We start from the raw sequence: 17,834 nt of genomic DNA, 5'->3' as shown, positions 1-17,834 counted from the left end.
GTCGCCCCAACTCCTAGGTGCAATAATATTGTGGTCAACTAATACTAAATTTCCGTAGGTTTCATTTCAGTATCTGGTAATATAGCACAGTTTACGGACCGTTTGTTAATGTCTCAGAGGGGATGTGAGAAAGTATAATCCTTCCCGGCACGCACACTCGGCTCGCTTTTAAATTTTCGACCGATCATACAACTTAAGTTTTCCGTAGTTTCCATAAAACTCCTAGGGCAAATTCCGTGATGATTCCTGTGGAAAGGACATAACAGTTTTTACTTCCCTACGCTCCCCCAAATCAGAACTTAGATTGCCGGCCTGTAATTTCCTCTTCGTTGACGGGACTTTAAATCACACTACTTCGTCTTTCCCATGTCACATACGAATAATAACATCAGGCTTCCATTCGGACAGGTAAATATGTCTTGTTTCGCATTGTAACAAAGGGCAAGTACAGGGAGGCACAGATAAAAGTAGCCCTGTAAGTATAAAGGAAATGCAGTGAAATTACAGGAATAGAGAGATGAAGTGAACTTAACATTTATTTACAATGAAAATTACAGTGAAAAATACATTTGTAGAAGATGCTGAAAGTGACCCCCTGCAACATCAGTTCACAGCTGTGCATGTCAAAGCATATTCAGAAACACCAAAGTTCGGATATCGATGGTGGCAACTTTAAGGCCGATGTCTTTCAGTTCCTGTATTGTGTATGGATTTGTTTTATAGCCCTTGCTCTTACGGTGTCCCCACAGGAAAAAATAACATTTTAGATCCGGCGAACATGGTGGCCATAAATGTTTGCTGACAGTTCGTTCCTCAGTGAAGACATTCTTGGAATCGTTCCAGAGATACCTTAGCCGTGTGGAATATTGCCCCATCTTGCTGGAAGAAGCAGTATTGCCTTTGATATTCGGTGAGCTGAGCACAAAATGTATCAAAATTTTCCATGTATGGAATCGTGTTGAGGCTACTGTCAAAAAATATCGGTCCAATGATGCGCGTTCCTGTTACACCACGCCAAACGCCGAATTCTTCCATCATGAAGTGGTTGCTGCCACACAATGTTAAAGTTCTCCGTTGACCAGTGCCTCATGTTCTGTGAATTCACATGATCAGATAGATGAAAGCATGCTTCATCACTCGTGACATAATGCAAAGGCTCTAACAAACCATCGTTGATGTTATGCAAAAGCCACGTAGAGTAATCTACACGTTTCTGATTGTGATCCTCCCGTAATTGCTGTACAACCGTCGGACGACACGGCTTCAAATTAAGGCTCTTCAGTATCCGCTGGCAACTTCTCCTACTTACATGCGCCTTTTGGGTCAGTTACGTCTTTCTTCGGGTTCTGAATAATTGTTTGACTAATATCTACAGTAACTTCTGGTGTGCGAACTGGAGGAATTCTTTGTCGTTTTACATTTTGCACAGATCCGTAAGTGTGCCAGTTTTTATACCGAATCTGTATTGCTCTCTTTGCTGGTAGTCCTCTATCCAGATACGTGACCCCCAAAAATTTCGCTAGTTCTCCTTGATCGAACGTGCTTTCACACACATTTCCGCAATTTCAATTCTTTCTTCTATCGACAAAATCGCTTTGCAGACCGCAAAGAGAAACTGCGATGAAATAAACTGAAATGCTGGCGGAAGAATGCAGTTGTAGCTGTTTATTGTATTTCAGAAGTCGAAATATTGCATTCGCATTTGGAGGAGAGTCGGGCTACTTTCAACTGCACCACCCTGCGTTATAAGCAAAGCAAACTGCGCCACCAAACCACCCGGCAGGCCGAGACCTGTTGGAAGGCCAGATGACCGGCGACTGTGATGTGATGTAGTGAGGACGAGAGTGCGTTACAGACTGACCTCGAAGGCGAGCGGATGCGAAGGCGAGGGCGGCTGCTGCTGCTGCGGGGGCGGCTGCGGCGGCGGCTGCTGCTGCTGCGGGGGCTGGTCGCAGCCGGCCTCGAGCGGGCGCGCCAGCAGCTCCTCCGTGTCCGACGCCCGGCCGTCGCTGCACTCGGTCGGCACCACTGACAACACACAAGCACACAGGCACGCTCACTCGCTGCGTCTCGCACATCACACTGCGGCCGCTGAAGCGCTTCTTTCACCCGTGGCAGGCGGTTGGGCATCATGGACACATTAGACTACAGTGCACGAACCAGACTGGTCTGTATATTCGTATATAATGCCGGAACATATATAAAAAATTTAAATAAGATCTACAGTTCTGCATACGTGATTATGTATATTATGAACGAAACAGGACTACAGATCATTATTTAAACTTACACACTGAAGCGCCAAAGAAACTAGTATACGCATGCCTATTCAAATAGAGAGAGATGTAAACAGGCAGAATACGACGCTGCGGTCGGCAATGCCTATATGACTCAACAAGTGTCTGGCGCTGTTGTTAGATCGGTTACTGCTGCTACAGTGGCATATTATCAAGGTTTTAGTGAGTTTGTACAAAAATGTTGAAATGTGTGTGAAATCTTATGGGACTTAACTGCTGAGGTCATCAGTCCCTAAGCTTACACACTACTTAACCTAAATTATCCTAAGGACAAACACACACACACCCATGCCCGAGGGAGGACTCGAACCTCTGCCGAGACCAGCCGCACAGTCCGTGACTGCAGCGCCCTAGACACGGCTAATCCCACGCGTCACACTAGCGATGGGGCACAGCATCTCCGAGGTAGCGATGAAGTGGGGATTTTTCCGTACGACCATTCCACAACTGCTCCGTGAATATCAGGTATCCGGTGACAACATCAAATCTCCGACATCGCTGCTGTCGGAAAAGAATCCTGCAAAAACTGGACGAACGACGACTGAAGAAAATCTTTCAACTTGACAGTGCAACTCTTCCGCAAATTGCAGTAGATTTCAATGCTGGGCATCAATAAGTATCAGTGTGCGAACCATTCAACGAAACATCATCGATATGGCTTTTCGGAGTCGAAGGCCCACTCTTGTACCCTTGATGACTGCACGACACAAAGCTTTACGTCTCGTCTGGGCCTGTCAATACCGACATTGGACTGTTGATGACTGGAAACATGCTGCCTGGTCGGACGAGTGTCGTTTCAAATTGTACCGAGAGGATGGACCTTGCACAAGTGTGGAGACAACCTCATGAATCCATGGACCCTGTATGTCAGCAGGGGACTGATCGAGCCGGTGGAGGCTCTGTAATGGTGTGGAGCGTGTGCAGTTGTAGTGATATGGGACCCTTCATACATCTAGATACGACTCTGACAGGCGACACGTATGTAAGCATCCCGTCTGATCGCCTGCATCCATTCATGTCTATTGTGTATTCCGACAGACTTGGGCAATTCCAGCAGGACAATCCGACACCCCACATGTCCAGAATTTCTACAGAGTGGCTTCGAGAACACTCTTCTGAGTTTAAACACTACCACTGGCCACCAAACTGACCAGACATGAACATTACTCCGGGTTCCCGGGTTCGATTCCCGGCGGGGTCAGGGATTTTCTCTGCCTCGTGATGACTGGGTGTTGTGTGATGTCCTTAGGTTAGTTAGGTTTAAGTAGTTCTAAGTTCTAGGGGACTGATGACCACAGATGTTAAGTCCCATAGTGCTCAGAGCCATTTGAACCATTTTTAGAATGGATGCAAGACGGATAGACTGTGCTCCCAGGTGTCGTTCACTTGGCGGTCCAGGGACGGCCATACCGAAAACATCAGGTTGTAAGGTTTGTGACGTGTCTGTGGGAATACTGTTCGACGCAGCTATATATATGGAATGTAAAGCTATTATGAAAAGGATAGGTGCTACCCACCTTGTACCGGAGATGCTGAGTAGCAACTATCCTTTTCATTATATAGACATAATAATTGTAAATTTGAATACCATACGCATTTCACTTCTGTTATTTTTTTAAGCATTCTCAGTGGCTAGTGCACATGTTTACTATCTTACTATATGTATGTATCAGACATGCGATGGAAAAATTCTTTCTTGTAGGTTTTCAGTTTCTAGTTTAAAAATAACAATTTGCATACACACATTTACTATTTTTTTAAAAGTTAACGATATCCCCCATCAAAATCCGAGTGCTTCTCCTAACCACATACGCGCACTTACGAAAGCCAAACTACGCATACCAAGATATAAAAATGTATAACGAAAGTGGGCAGCCGGCCGGCGTGGCCGAGCAGTTCTAGGCGCTACAGTCTGGAACCGCGCGACCGCTACGGTCGCAGGTTCGAATCCTGCCTCGGGGATGGGAGTGTGTGATGTCCTTAGGTTAGTTAGGTTTAAGCAGTTCTAAGTTCTAGGGGACTGATGACCTTAGAAGTTAAGAGCCATTTGAACCATTTTTTTGAAAGTCGGCAATATTACAAGCAGTGCACACACACAGTAAATTAAATGGCCCTGAGCACTATGGCAGTGAATTAAAAAACAATTGTTAAACGTGATGTAAACATAGTGAATTGTGCATGCAGAAATTGCATAAGAGAACATAGTGGGTTGTACATACTAACTGAACACAGTTCCATCTCCGAACAGAAAAAAAAGAGAAAACCGTATTTTGGACCAAAGATGGTCAAAACCTTCAGTTGTTTTTAACATTCTAATAGGACAACACTGCAACAGAGAAACATATTAGGAGCTATAGTATCGCGAATCTAGTATATTAGTATAGTAAGAAGCAAAATACGTATCACAGGCCGCTGAGGATACTTCAAAAATAAAAGAAACGAAACTAATGTGGCAATCGAACAAACTGTATTTTACTTAACAGTCAGTCACGGAGATGGACCTTAATGCTAGTAAATGAACTGTCCAGTCACATTAATGTGAGCAACAGTCAAAGGCCTGGATAACCGTCCTTTGTTGTGCTCCTCGAACCAAACACAAACACTGCAAGCTGTGTGGCGCGTTAGACTGCCCTACTGGTAGATGCGCTGAGGAAAAGCAAACAGCATGTAGGGGTGGACACGGTCCCCAAGTATAGATGCATACTTGTATTGATCAACTGTGCTTTGCAGAATGACGAGATCACCCAGACAAAGCCATGGAAACAATCCCCAGACCATAAGGCATGCAGGGTTTGTGCTTTCAGACGTTTCACGTCGTACATGCCAACTGCCATCTATCCCATGGTGCATAAAACGTGATTTATCTGGAAAGGACACCTGTCGCCACTCAGTAGACGTGCAGTTGCCGATGAAGAAGCAGTCAGTATGGGTGCGTGAACCAGGCAGTCGCCGTGGAGCCCCAAACGCAACAACGTTCGCTGAGCGCTCGTTGAAGAGACACTGCTGGTAGCCCCTTGATAAATGTGGGTGGTCACTTTCAGCAGCTGCACGTCTATTCGTTCAGATATATCTCTGCAGCCGTCGTTCACCCCTGCCATATGGCCTGTGCTGCACCACAGTTGCCTCGACGTCGGTTTTGGATAGCGCAATTTTGTCGTGCACGGTGTACTTTTAACGATGGCGGCACGCAAACATTTTACAATCTTACACGTTGCGAAAGCCAATGATTATATCCCTTCGAGCTAAATCACTCCGTTTCCATATTACAACCACTGTTTTCCGCGTCTCCCGACATGCTTTATATACCCTCCACTGCTAGTGCTGCAACCTGCTGTCTACTGGTGGTTACTGCACACTGTCCAACATAGGCAGTGGTCGCATTATGTAACTGTTCCCTGTAGTAATAACGTAATCTGACGAATGTTAGTTTTCGCTTTGTCTTGACGATAGCGCCGAACGGTCCTTTTAAACTGTAATGTGTTCCACTAGGGAAACGAATAACTGAAGATACAGTCAAAATAAACTAAACAATACATGACCTGTGTCTGTCCAACAGTCACATCGGCCTTGGGGGCCCCTGCAGGTGATGCCTGTGTTTGTTTAGGTGCAAATTAAACTTTCTAACACATATAAGATAGGCCTGCACCACATTACACCAAGATTACAACTGAAGATTTGCACACCGTGGTATCTTAGATCGATATCACCCTCACCAGAGTCTCACAGTTGTAACGGAAACGCACGTTTCCGACAGATGCCGATAGTGGTCGCACAGGGCCCTGCGGATCCAGTGATGCGCGCCCACTAACCCGCGCCTTCAGCGGCTCTGCGCCCTCTGCCGCCGCGACGTAGGATGGTCGACCGCAGCTACACGGCTGTCACAGTCTTCAGTCTGAATCAATCTGCCGCAGTTCGCTCGTGCATTAGTAGCGGGAGCTTCACACTGCACAACATTTCTCAGTTCACTTCTTGTAATAGGTGGATTTTGTTGATGTTTGTTCTTTTGTAAAGTTTCTTCGCAACGCTTGGAGAAAGCTACAGATTAACTAAAATTTCTGTTTACCGTATTTAAGCGTTCACTAATATCTCGTACTGTCCAGCTTTCCCACTATGTCAGCAGCTGCATCACCCCTCGGTACCGTTCTCTACTATACAGCACACAACATACACGAGCTCCATCTCCGAGAATTCAGTGTGGTGCGAATTCACCAAATGTTGCAGTCAGGGAGCCTCTAAACGAGTAGTGCTGGAATCACGTGAGCCTGGGATGTTCCTGCGGAATTTTCTTCATGCTGTTTGCACATCATCTGTTCACAGTTGCTCCACAACTTTTCGTACAAATGACCTACCAGCGGCGAACTGCCGTGACGGGCCACGGAAGCAGTATACCCACCGTCCCTACTCGTGTATGACATGTAGAATTGCCTGAAAGTAGTACGGAACCTCAGGCTCTGAAACCTTTTTATAGCTTATCACATTAAGATTGCCCAGAACAACAGAATTCGACGCGTTGACATACGTGTCACCAGTTTGGCAGGTGACAACGAATCGGTGACACAGGTGCAATCACATTTATTGTAGCCCGCTTTGCCCATTCGCGTCTATCACGTATTACGTCGTAAACACCCTACGTTTTCTTCAATTTCTGTACTGCATGCTGGTATGATGACGGTGTACATAAGTGAAACCGCTCTCAGCTTCATGTAGGGTACTAGTGCAGTAGCTGCAGCCATCTTGGCGCAACAAAGCTGCCATTGTGGGGAACACGTGTGGCGTGGCGGGGCCGAGGCTCACCAGGAGGGGAGCACACATGTTGCTGTGGAAACCCAACTTTCAGCAACGCAACCTCTGGCAGAAACCCGAGCTGCCTCCTCCTGGCGCCGTCGCAGCTGCCGTCTCAGAAACTTACGACTGCATAGATTCTCAGGTTCCTATGCCGAATCTTCGTTGGCACTGCAAACAAGCGATATGAAAGTGTAATCAGGTTCCTGTACTCGCTACTTTCCGCTAACGAAGGTATATTGATTATCACGATCGGAGACTGTATCGGGCGCATCTTGTTTGTTAAGACTTCACACAGAGTTTACGTGTGGCACCACAGATTGACAACATACAAATAACGAAAATCAAATGCCGTAATAGTCCACTTCATACAGAACGTGCATTTTACTGTCATCCTCTCAGCCCAAGGGATCACTGGATACGTATACGGAGGGACATGTGGTCAGCACACCGCACTCCCAGCCGTTGTCAATTTTCGAGACCGGAGCCGCTACGTCTCAGTCAAGTAGCTCCTCAATTTGCCTCACAAGGGCTGAGTGCACCCCGCTTGCCAACAGCGCTCGGCAGACCGGACGGTCACCCATCTCAGTGCTAGCCCGGCCCGACAGTGCTTCTTCGGTGATCTGACGGGAACCGGTGTTACCACTGCGGCAAGACCGTTGGCAAAACAATGCCAAAATCTTCTGAAATATCGCTAGGTGCTGTTGTTCACTACATGACGAGGGTGGGACGGACGAGGGTGGTGTGTAATTATGGATTAACAGAGTGTGGTAGAGAAGGAAAGGTGTTTTACTGAAAAATAGTTCTCTTCTTGTGCTAGATCAGTTTAGTAGTCATCTGAAAAATTCTATGAAAGAGAAATTGAGATCTGGAAATACAGAACTTGCTGTTATTCCGGGAGGACTTACTTCACATTGTAACCTCTTGATTTCTCGATAAATAAACCATTTAAAACGTACATGAGAGAGAAATGGATCATGGACGAAACCCAACATGAATTCACGCCGAAGGGAGCTTTAAAACGACCTACAACCAAACAAGTGTGTCGGTGGATAAACAGTCGCGGTCTAGAGTAAGAGAAGATATTATTGTTAAATCTTTCAAGAAGTGTGGCGTAAGTAACGCTCTCGATGGCAGTGAAGACCATCTTATATACGAAGAGGACAGCGATGATGACGAAGAGGAAGAAAAAGAAGATCTTCAGAACTGCTTAAAATTAAAATGCACTTTATAGTCTGCAACGTCTTACAGTCTGTAAAATATGGTATGTGTTCAGTATGTCGCCTTGGGGTGTGCCTTTCGTATCGTAGAACATAGAAACAACTTTATTTCCCTCCATGCATGTCTTTGCGAGGGATCATTTCCCTTGCCCACTGAGACGATAGTGTCGTCGTTAACATGGCGTAGCCATGCACTCTCTCCCGGGGGTGTTGCATTACCGATTCCTTTCGATTTTTTGTATCGATACCATTATCCAACCCAAAATGATTTCTTTAAAATTCAAGGTGAAATACGGATGTTTGCTACGTTGCCGTAAACCAGCTTGTGTGAAAATCAAATATAGAGCAAGGATTAAAGGACAAATATTCCGCCGGCCGCAGTGGCCGAGCGGTTCTAGGCGCTACAGTCTGGAAACGCGCGACCGCTACGGTCGCAGGTTCGACTCCTGTCTCGGGCATGGATGTGTGTGATGTCCTTAGGTTAGTCAGGTTTAAGTAGTTCTAAGTTCTAGGGGACTGATGACCTCAGAAGTTGTTAAGTCCCATAGTGCTCTGAGCCCTTTTTTTTATATGGGGCATGTAGTATTTCCTAGTTGACTTGTGCGTCATATACACTTTACTATAGGAGTTGCAAGCATTTTAACTGTCGTTATACTATTAGAGGAATGTTTATTATTGTGTCCTCCAAAATTCGATGCTTCCGTTACAGATACACTGATATTTGTTATAATACTATATTATTATATACATTGTATCGATATCATTGGTATCAAAATTATAATTATCGATACTGACGGAACTCGTCACCATGTTTCTTCAAGAAATTTCATTTCCATTTGTGTCCTCAATAATCTTATGACAGCGGGCAACATAGATCTCTTTCTGTTCGTTTGTCAGCAACAGAGTGGCGAATTTTGTAGCGGAGAGTCGTTTCAGGTTTTACCAGCTATAACTGTATAGCAATATTGCTTAGTGTCCATTGCCACAACTGGATGGCAATATTCCTAAGTGAGCCATTAACTTTCAACCTAAAAAGCTATTCAAAACATGACGGGTGTTTAGCGAGCTACGGAGGGACGCAAGGTGGGAACTGCCGGGGGACATAGGAAAACAAACACATGGGTCTGGAAACGGACTAAAGTAGACGTAATTGTGATCGTAACGAAAATGAAATAGAGTTTGGCGGGTATATGGCGGGGACAAAGACTGCACATCTGGTAAAAACAATTAAGTACGACCGAAATGACGGGTAGTTATGCAACTTTATTGCACAGGGATTAAGGAATATTCCTGCTGGATCCCAAGAGATAAGAAAACAGCGAGGCGACGACCTACTGGAAGCTGGGAAGGAAACAGAGGAAACAAGCAGAAGCATTATGGATTGCTTCAGCGATACGAATGTTCGATGTCTAAGTTGAAAAAACTCGTTGTAACCGTCATTTCCCCTTTTGTTCAGTATGAGGTCAGGTTGGGGCATTTATGGTGCATCAGTTTCCCCCTGTATTTCCTCCGTTCTTCTTCTGTAACTTTGTTTCAGTCAAGACTGCTTCTTAACTAGTCTGATCGAGTCAATCCATCTTGCACTAAGTTTCCCTCTTGTTCTCAAATTTGGTCTCTATCATTCGTTTTGGTATTCTTCCATCTTCTATTCTCTTAACATGTCCAAGCTATTTTAACGCACTTTTCTCAGTTCTATCACTACACTTTTCTACAACAGTTTCGTTCCTAATATCTTCGTCACTCTGTCACTCGTTTTCCGTAACAAGCTTCTTATGAATTTCATCTCACGGGCTTAGATTCTAATCTCCTCTCTTCTTGTCATCGTTGAAGTAACTGTACATATGCAATGAAAATTAACATGAAACGACTGTTTAACACAGCTCCCAGCGCTAATTTCTGACTACAGAGATATATTGTTAGTGTGCAAGAATTTAAAAAGCTCTTTATTATATATGGGATTACTCGCAGAAAGCAGGACGGCTGAACTAGTAGAAAATTCTACGAGTACTTCAAAGTAATTGTTGCAAAAACCGCTGTTTGTATCTCGCCTATTTTGCACATGCAAAGAAGTGGTCACGATCGTATTGTTTGGAAAAGTCAAGACGAGGCCTCTGTCCTGCAATGATGTCAAATGACTGATGATATGATGCCCATTTAGTAGACAATTTCTCGAACTATTAAGCAACAACCTTCACAAATCACCACACGAGCACATAGGCTATACCGCTTGCGGCGGGTCTTGGTCGACCGACGTTCCGTCTTCTTTAAAACAGTTCAATGACTTGTAGCACAGGGCACACCTCATGCAAAGCTATTGTACAATTTTTTAAACAAATGAAGTGCATCCATTAAATTATTTTTCCAGTCTACATAGAAATTTACACTTGTCTGATGAGCTCACTTTAGCAAATAGAGAACGAAATCAAAACAAATAACTTGGGCTACGCGCACGATATTAGCAACAAGATCACTTACCGTTTGTGCACTGTTTCAGAAGCACGGTGTTCGTTCGAACCAAGCCGTGTGTAAAACCTCGAGCATTTATAAAGTGTTCCGAGGACGCAGTTAATTCGAGGAACGTGACTGCTGTCAAGTCAGAGGGAGCTCTGCGGCTCTAGCACATGCGTCGGCCTCTCCGCCATCAGGTAGCAGTAGGTGAGGAGCCAGCGCGCATATTAGCGATGTCCTTGTTTATTGCACGAGCCGAGCTTCAAAGGCGCCGCGCGGCGCGGAATGCCGACCTTCTCTGCCGAGTAGTAAACAAGTCCTGCGACGCTAGTATCCCCCTGCCTCTCTGAATCGATTCCAAACCGAGTGGTATAGCTTTCCACGTTGTTGTTTTCTGTGCCTGTGCCGCTGCGGCTTTCCTCTCCTCTCCGCCGCCTCCTCTTTTTTTATGACGGCCCTTTGCTTTGAGCCGCTGCGGCGGCGGCGGGCTCTGTTCTTTTCTTTGGGAACTGGTTGCCTTCCGGCCGGCTCCGCCGAGACGGCGCAGCGCTGTTGCCACGTCTCGCGGCGGCCCAGGAAGGGGAAGGACCGGACCGCCGCGCGCTCGCAGCTGCGTTTGTTGCTGCCGCCAGAGACCACGCGTGGACGCCGCGCCGCGCCGCGCCGCGTCGCCCAGCGCCGCTACGGTTGCCGCCTCCTCCACCCACCAGGTCAGAGCGCCGCGCTCCGCCGCTCACTCATCTCTGCGGTGCACGCATCGACCCCCATTTTCCGTGTCAGTACCTAATTTCAACAATTTCACCTGGTTTCTTCAAAAGCCCTTCAAGAACAACGAAATGACACTTTGTGTCCTTTTTGAAAAAGTTTTAACAAATAACTCGACTATAAAGGATATTTTAATTCACGACACTGGACAAGTTTGTCTTCAATATTTCAGTTGTCGCGTGAGTTTGCGGAAAGTCGGCATTACGTTACGTTTTCTGAATAAATTGAGACGTGTGTAGCCTCAGCTTTAATACATAATGTCGATTTTATCGAAAACTGTTCCGATACCATAAAAGAGTGATGTGTTCGGGCTCTGGCGTTCAGTTGGTGCACCGGTAATGTCGCTTATGTGTGGTGCATCATACATTTACAGTTTTGAAGCTCTTACAACTATGATTTATGTAAAAGTGATCAAAATGTTTCACCGAGTGGGGTACACAGTAGATAGCACAGTGGACTCGCATTCGCTTCCGGCCATCTTGATTTAGGTTTTAAGTGATTTTCCTAATTCGCTTAAGGCAAATGCCGGGATGGTTCCTCGAAAGCGCGCGACCGCTTTCCTTCTCCATCCTTCCCTGATCCGAGCTTATGTTCCGTCTCTAATGACCTCGCCGTCGACGGGACGTTAAGCACTAATCTCCTCGGTTGTTTCCTATGTTAACATAGGGAAACTAAGTGTAAACAGTTACTACTGCCAAGACTGACCATTCATAAGGAAAACATGTACCGTATAGCATGGTGACTGTGCCGTGTAGGAGACTGTTCCACCCACACTTCTTTCGAACTAATACACCTTAGTTGTTCGGAATGTGGCCACTAGAAGAGCTGAAGTGCCTAACCATTTCAGGGTAGTGCTGCCATCTGCAGGTGTATTTGTTATTTATGTCCTGCTTTGTATGGTCCCTAGCCAACGGCCGTGTCGCAGTGATAACACCAGGTCCCGTCAGATCATCGAAGTTAAGCCATTCGGGAGGACGACGGTTCAATCCCGCGTCCGGCCATCCTGATTTAGGTTTTCCGTGATTTCCCTAAATCGCTCCAGGCAAATGCCGGGATGGTTCCTTTGAAAGGGCACGGGCGACTTCCTTCCCCGTCCTTCCCTAATCCAACGAGACCGGTGACCTCGCTGTTTGGTCTCTTCCCATAAAACAATCCAATCCACGAAGTTAAGCGCTGTCGCGGCTGACTAGCACTTCGATGGCTGACCGCCAAGGTCTGCCGAGCGCGGTTGGCAAGCGGGCTACAACAGCCATTGTTGGGCCAATTGAAGAGGTATTTGGCTGAGAGGTAGTGGCTCTGGTCACGAAAACTAACAACGACTAGGAGAGCTTTGTGTTGACCGCATGCCCCTCCGTATCAGCATCTAGTGACGCCTTTGGGTCGGTCAGGTGACTCAGCGGACGGTCGGTACCGTTGGGCCTTTCCAGGACTATCGGACGGAGTTTTCGATGGTCCCACCAAACCGTGTGCAGCAATCTGAGTATTTTGCGGTGCAACCCTTTTTTGTCGGAAACTTTCTATTGTGTCTCAAGGAAGGAAGAATATCAGTTAACTCTGGTTAGCGGACAGTTTCGCTACATTATTCGTTAGACTGATGCCGCAGTATGAACGTTATGGCACGAATGGTTTTGGCACGTTAGCGAGAGTTGTTAAAAACTGAAAGATGCAAGGGCGACTTCGTGGCACGTTTCCATTAAGTCGTTGGGTGATTTTTTAATAATATACTGTACTGGTATTCATAAACTGATTTGCTGCATGAGATGTCACGGAGATATAGAAACGTTGCAGACTGTCTACGCTACGCCAATGTACTGATGATATGTTGAAGAATGCGCTTAATGAAACTCGTGAGAAGAAAATCTCAATTCGTGCAGCAGCTAACAAATATGGTATCCACCAAAATACCCTCACGTGCAAATCGTACAGGAAGCAACATGCATCAGTGGGTGGACAAACTATATTCAGTAAAGAAGAAAAGGATTTGTTTGCTGAATATGCTGTGCCTATGTGTGGTTATGGTTTCCACTTTCATTTCTTGATTTGAGACACAATGTGAAAGCGTATCTCGTCCGATGTGGTCGCAGACTGTCATCCTTATTTTGTATTCCTGATTTTAAACAATTATGGGAGCAGCAAGTTTGTAAAGTACTGTAAAATTTGTCATAATAAATTAAATACTCAATTAAACGCAATTATGTTAGAGTTTTTACCTTTTTTACTGTCACAAAGTTACCTTGTAGGCCACTCAGTGTTCAGCATTCGAAAAACTCAAGAACAAGACCGTGGCACAAAGTTAACCCCCAGTATGGGGTGACTTTGTGATAAGTTTCCGACAATATTTTTGGTAGAAAAGTGTACTGCACGAAAAAAGGACAAGTTTACAGGATGAAAAATGTATTCAACTTATATACACCTTCAGAATTTACTAGAAACATTTTTCTGGGGAAAAATTTTTCAAGAAAACCTCTAAAACTGCCACACAGTGACCCCGGTATAATTCGTGCTGCGAAATTTAACAATGGACGATGATGAGCCAACCTAATAATTTACATCAAACGAGAGGAGAATGAAGTTTCAACTCCGTTCAAAATAAATCGCAGATCTTTAAACATTAACTGTGGACACAGTTACAGACATAGAAAAACAACGTGTAAAAGCAAGCAGCTACATTCCCGATGTCATGCTGTGATGCACAAGCACTGTCCGAGCAAACCTTTTCATACCCTCAACTTGCTTATGGAACACGAAGTATTTCAGTTGCAATCAATTCTTCCAGCCACGTAGATTTTAAGCCGGTAGTACGTGCCCTAAACAAGAATAGATGTAAAGCGCGTGTAAATTACCCTACATTGCTTGGTTGTACTATCTTCAATCACGCACTGGGACCGATAACAAATGTCAAGTATTGAGAAGCATTTGTCCGCAGCGGTTCAACGTTGAGTGACAACACAAATCTAACCGTGGCGAAGGCAGACGCCAAACTGAGATTTGTCGCAACAATGCTACTTCTTCCATAATAAGATTTTGTGATCATTGCTGTTCAGTGTGCAATATATGAATAAAACTGCACCAGTTACTTTGCAGTTTTTGTATTTATCTTTCTGTGGCCGATTAAAACATATTTCACCTTATGTTCAGATGCATCGTTACACAGGTGAGCATTTGAAGATGTACCCACCAGGGTAGCCGAGAGCGCTAATGCTCTGCTTCCTGGACTCGGCGGCCCCGGATCGAAAGCGCCCGGCGGATTAACAACGAGGGCCGGTATGCCGGCCAGCCTGGTTGTGGTTTTTAGGCGGTTTTCCACATTCCACTGAATGAACACTGGACTTGTATCCACGTTCCGCCTCAGTTACACGACTCAAACGCATCTGACTAGGTTTGCAGTATTTCATGGCTTACAGTAGATGCAGACAGCTAGTGTACACTACTTCCGTCCCGCGGGGGCTCAGAGTGGCGGCAGAAAGGGCATCCGGCCACCATCTGCAACTAACGCTGCCAAATCCGCTATAACAAGGCCGACCCTGCGTTGGTGTGGGACGAGGCCCATGGAAAGGAAGGAAGGATGAGCATTTGAGATGTACGACAGAGAGAAGTAGTTGGTTCCTCGTTCATCACCCATCTGCATTAACAGTAACAGTAATAACAACAATAATAATAATAATAATAATAATAATAATAATAATTCGCAATCAGGAGAAGTGAAACATGGAATCCTTGAGTTAATCTTTTATCAGTTGTCTACACCTTTTACCAAATGTTTGCTCGTCGCAGTGAACGTATCCTACAGTTTTAGTAGAAGCAAGCAGGATAAAAGATGATTACCAACAACTTCCACAGATTAATCAGGCAAAAGCCAAAACTTTACTGCGACAAGTGTGCACTCAGTGTCTTGTGGGGCCGGCCGCTGTGGCCGAGCGGTTCTAGGCACTTCAGCCCGGAACCGCGCTGCTGCTACGGTTGCAGGTTCGAATCCTGCCTCGGGCATGGATGTGTGTGATGTCCTTAGATTAGCTGGGTTTAAGTAATTCTAAGTCTAGGGGACTGATGACCTCTGGTGTTAAGTCCCATAGAGCTTAGAGCCATTTCAACCATTTGTCTTGTTGGTTTGATAAATTATAGTGTTTCGTCTCCATTGAGTTGTAAGTCAACGTTGCATCCCTTCTAATACCAAATACCAGTTTTTTGCAAATTTAAACTGACCTCTGCTTCGGGTGCCTGTGCTAACATTATGGTAATGCAACATATGTAAATGGTCGCGACACATGGCAAAAAGGAGGATGGAAAATGCAAATAGGAATCCCCGGTAGAGTAACAGCTACCCTGGAGACGAAAGGGCGTTTGAAATCCACGGTCTCGCGGCAAATTTGATACTAAGCTAGGCATAATTTACTACAGGTCTCATATGCATTCGAACCAAATCAGTTACAAACATACCGAGCAGCTCTGCCATTTTACACCCACGCACACACACACACACACACACACACACACACACACACACACACACACACACACACTAGGTCCTGAACTCAAACTTTTGTCTGTGACGTATTTTCGGGAGGTCTACGGTTGTAAAGCAAATACCGAAACTGGTTATCCTCTCCCAAATACTCGAACTGGAAACAACCCCGCACGATCTTTTCCTGGTTTATGGATATAATCTGTGGCATTTTAAACACACTCTTAGAACGCTAATGCTGGGATACGTGGATTTTAATCTACAGTGGTAATCTGTGTAGTTCAGTTTCTACAGCCAAACTAATATTTATGTTATGTGCCATACATTTTGCTCAGGATGTGTTTTGGAACTAGAGACTGACGTGCGAGATTTTGTAACACGATGAAGTATTGCGGATAGTCTCCTATCCACAGTATTTACACTTTTTTTATTACCTGCGTGTCGTAATTACACGAGAAGAGCGAATATTTTGGCACTATCGTGGGTGCAAAATATGTCTACGAGTCTTCAGAAAGCTGCATAGCGTGGTGCGCGGCAGTTGAGTAAATGTAATTAACAGCACGACTCGGCGCGGCACGGCGCTAGGCGTCGGACGTTCCTCCGGCGCTGGGAGAGGCGCGAAATCAATAGGACGAGCCGGCTGGCGGCTGCGTGGCCACAGATAAGCGGGCGATACAGAGCCGAGAGCTCGCTTGCGGGGGAGGTGGGGTGCGTCGCCGAAAGTGATGTCCCAGAGGAAAGCACAGCATAGCACAGAGCTTAACAGAGGCCGGCCCTCGAGACGCTTTGGAGGCTGTATTTGGTTCGTAGCTCAGGGAACCAACGAGTTATCGCCTATGTTGCTGCTGTTCTGCCGAAGTCTACATCTACATCATACTCCGCTAGCCATCTATTGGTGTGTGGCGGAGGGTACTTTCGGTACCAGTATCGGATCCCTCCAACCCTGTCCCACTCGCGAATAGTGCGTGGGAAGAATGATTGTCGGTAAGCCTCTGTATTCGCTCTAATTTCTCGAATTTTCTCCTCGTGGTCAATACGCGAGCTGTATGTGGGGGAAGTAATATGTTGTCTCACTCTTCCTGAAAAGTACTGTCTCTAAATTACAGTAGTAAATCTCTCCGTGATGCACAACGTCTCTCTTGTAACGTCTGGCAGTGGAGTTTGTTTAGCATCTCCGTAACGCTCTTTCGCTAGCTAAACGATTCCGTGACGAAACACGCCGCTCATCGTTGGATCTTCTCTATCCTCTCTATCAGCCCTACCTGATAGGAATCCCAGATAGATGAACAATACTCAAGAATCGGGCGAACAAGCGCCTTATAAGCCACTTCCTTCGTTGGTGAGTTGCATTTCCTTAAGATTCTTCCGATGAATCTGAATCTTGTGTCTGTTTTTCTCACCATCTGTTTTATAAGGTCATTCCATTTAAGGTCGCTCTGGATAGTTACGCCTACATATTTTACGGCAGACGCTGTCTCCAGCCGTTTGTCATCAACGGTGTAGCTGTAAAGTTTTGGATTTCTTTTCCTATGTATGCACAACATGTTATATTTAGTTACGTTCAGGGTCAACTGCCAGAGTCTGCACCATTCATCAGTTCTCTGCTGGTCGTTCTACAAATTCTTACTATCTTCCGGCGTTGCAACTGCATCATCTGCGAATAGCCTTAAAGAGCATCCGACGCTTTGTACTAGATCATTTATATATATTGTAAACAGCAACGGCCCTATCACACTTCCCTGCGCTACTCCGGATATTACCTTTACATCTGTCGATTTAGTTCCGTTAAGAGCGACGTGTTGAGTTCTATGTGCAACAAAAATCTTGAATTCAATCGCAAGTCTGCTCCGATACTCCGTA

The 17,834-nt window shown here is 45.5% G+C and overlaps 1 protein-coding gene across 1 annotated transcript in view; it reads right to left on the bottom strand.

Moving 5' to 3' along the window:
• LOC126191300 (uncharacterized) overlaps window positions 1-17,834 on the bottom strand; it is a 144,540-nt gene that overhangs the window by 24,161 nt on the left and 102,545 nt on the right. The window contains exon 2 of the mRNA XM_049932128.1: window positions 1,862-2,028. Coding sequence (XP_049788085.1) covers window positions 1,862-2,028 — 167 coding nt within the window. The remainder of the gene's footprint in view (window positions 1-1,861; window positions 2,029-17,834) is intronic.

This window comes from Schistocerca cancellata, chromosome 6 (assembly GCF_023864275.1).
Source record: "Schistocerca cancellata isolate TAMUIC-IGC-003103 chromosome 6, iqSchCanc2.1, whole genome shotgun sequence".
Lineage (NCBI taxonomy): Eukaryota > Metazoa > Arthropoda > Insecta > Orthoptera > Acrididae > Schistocerca > Schistocerca cancellata.
Note: the sequence above shows the minus strand (reverse complement) of the source record. Positions and strands in the feature narration are given on the sequence as shown.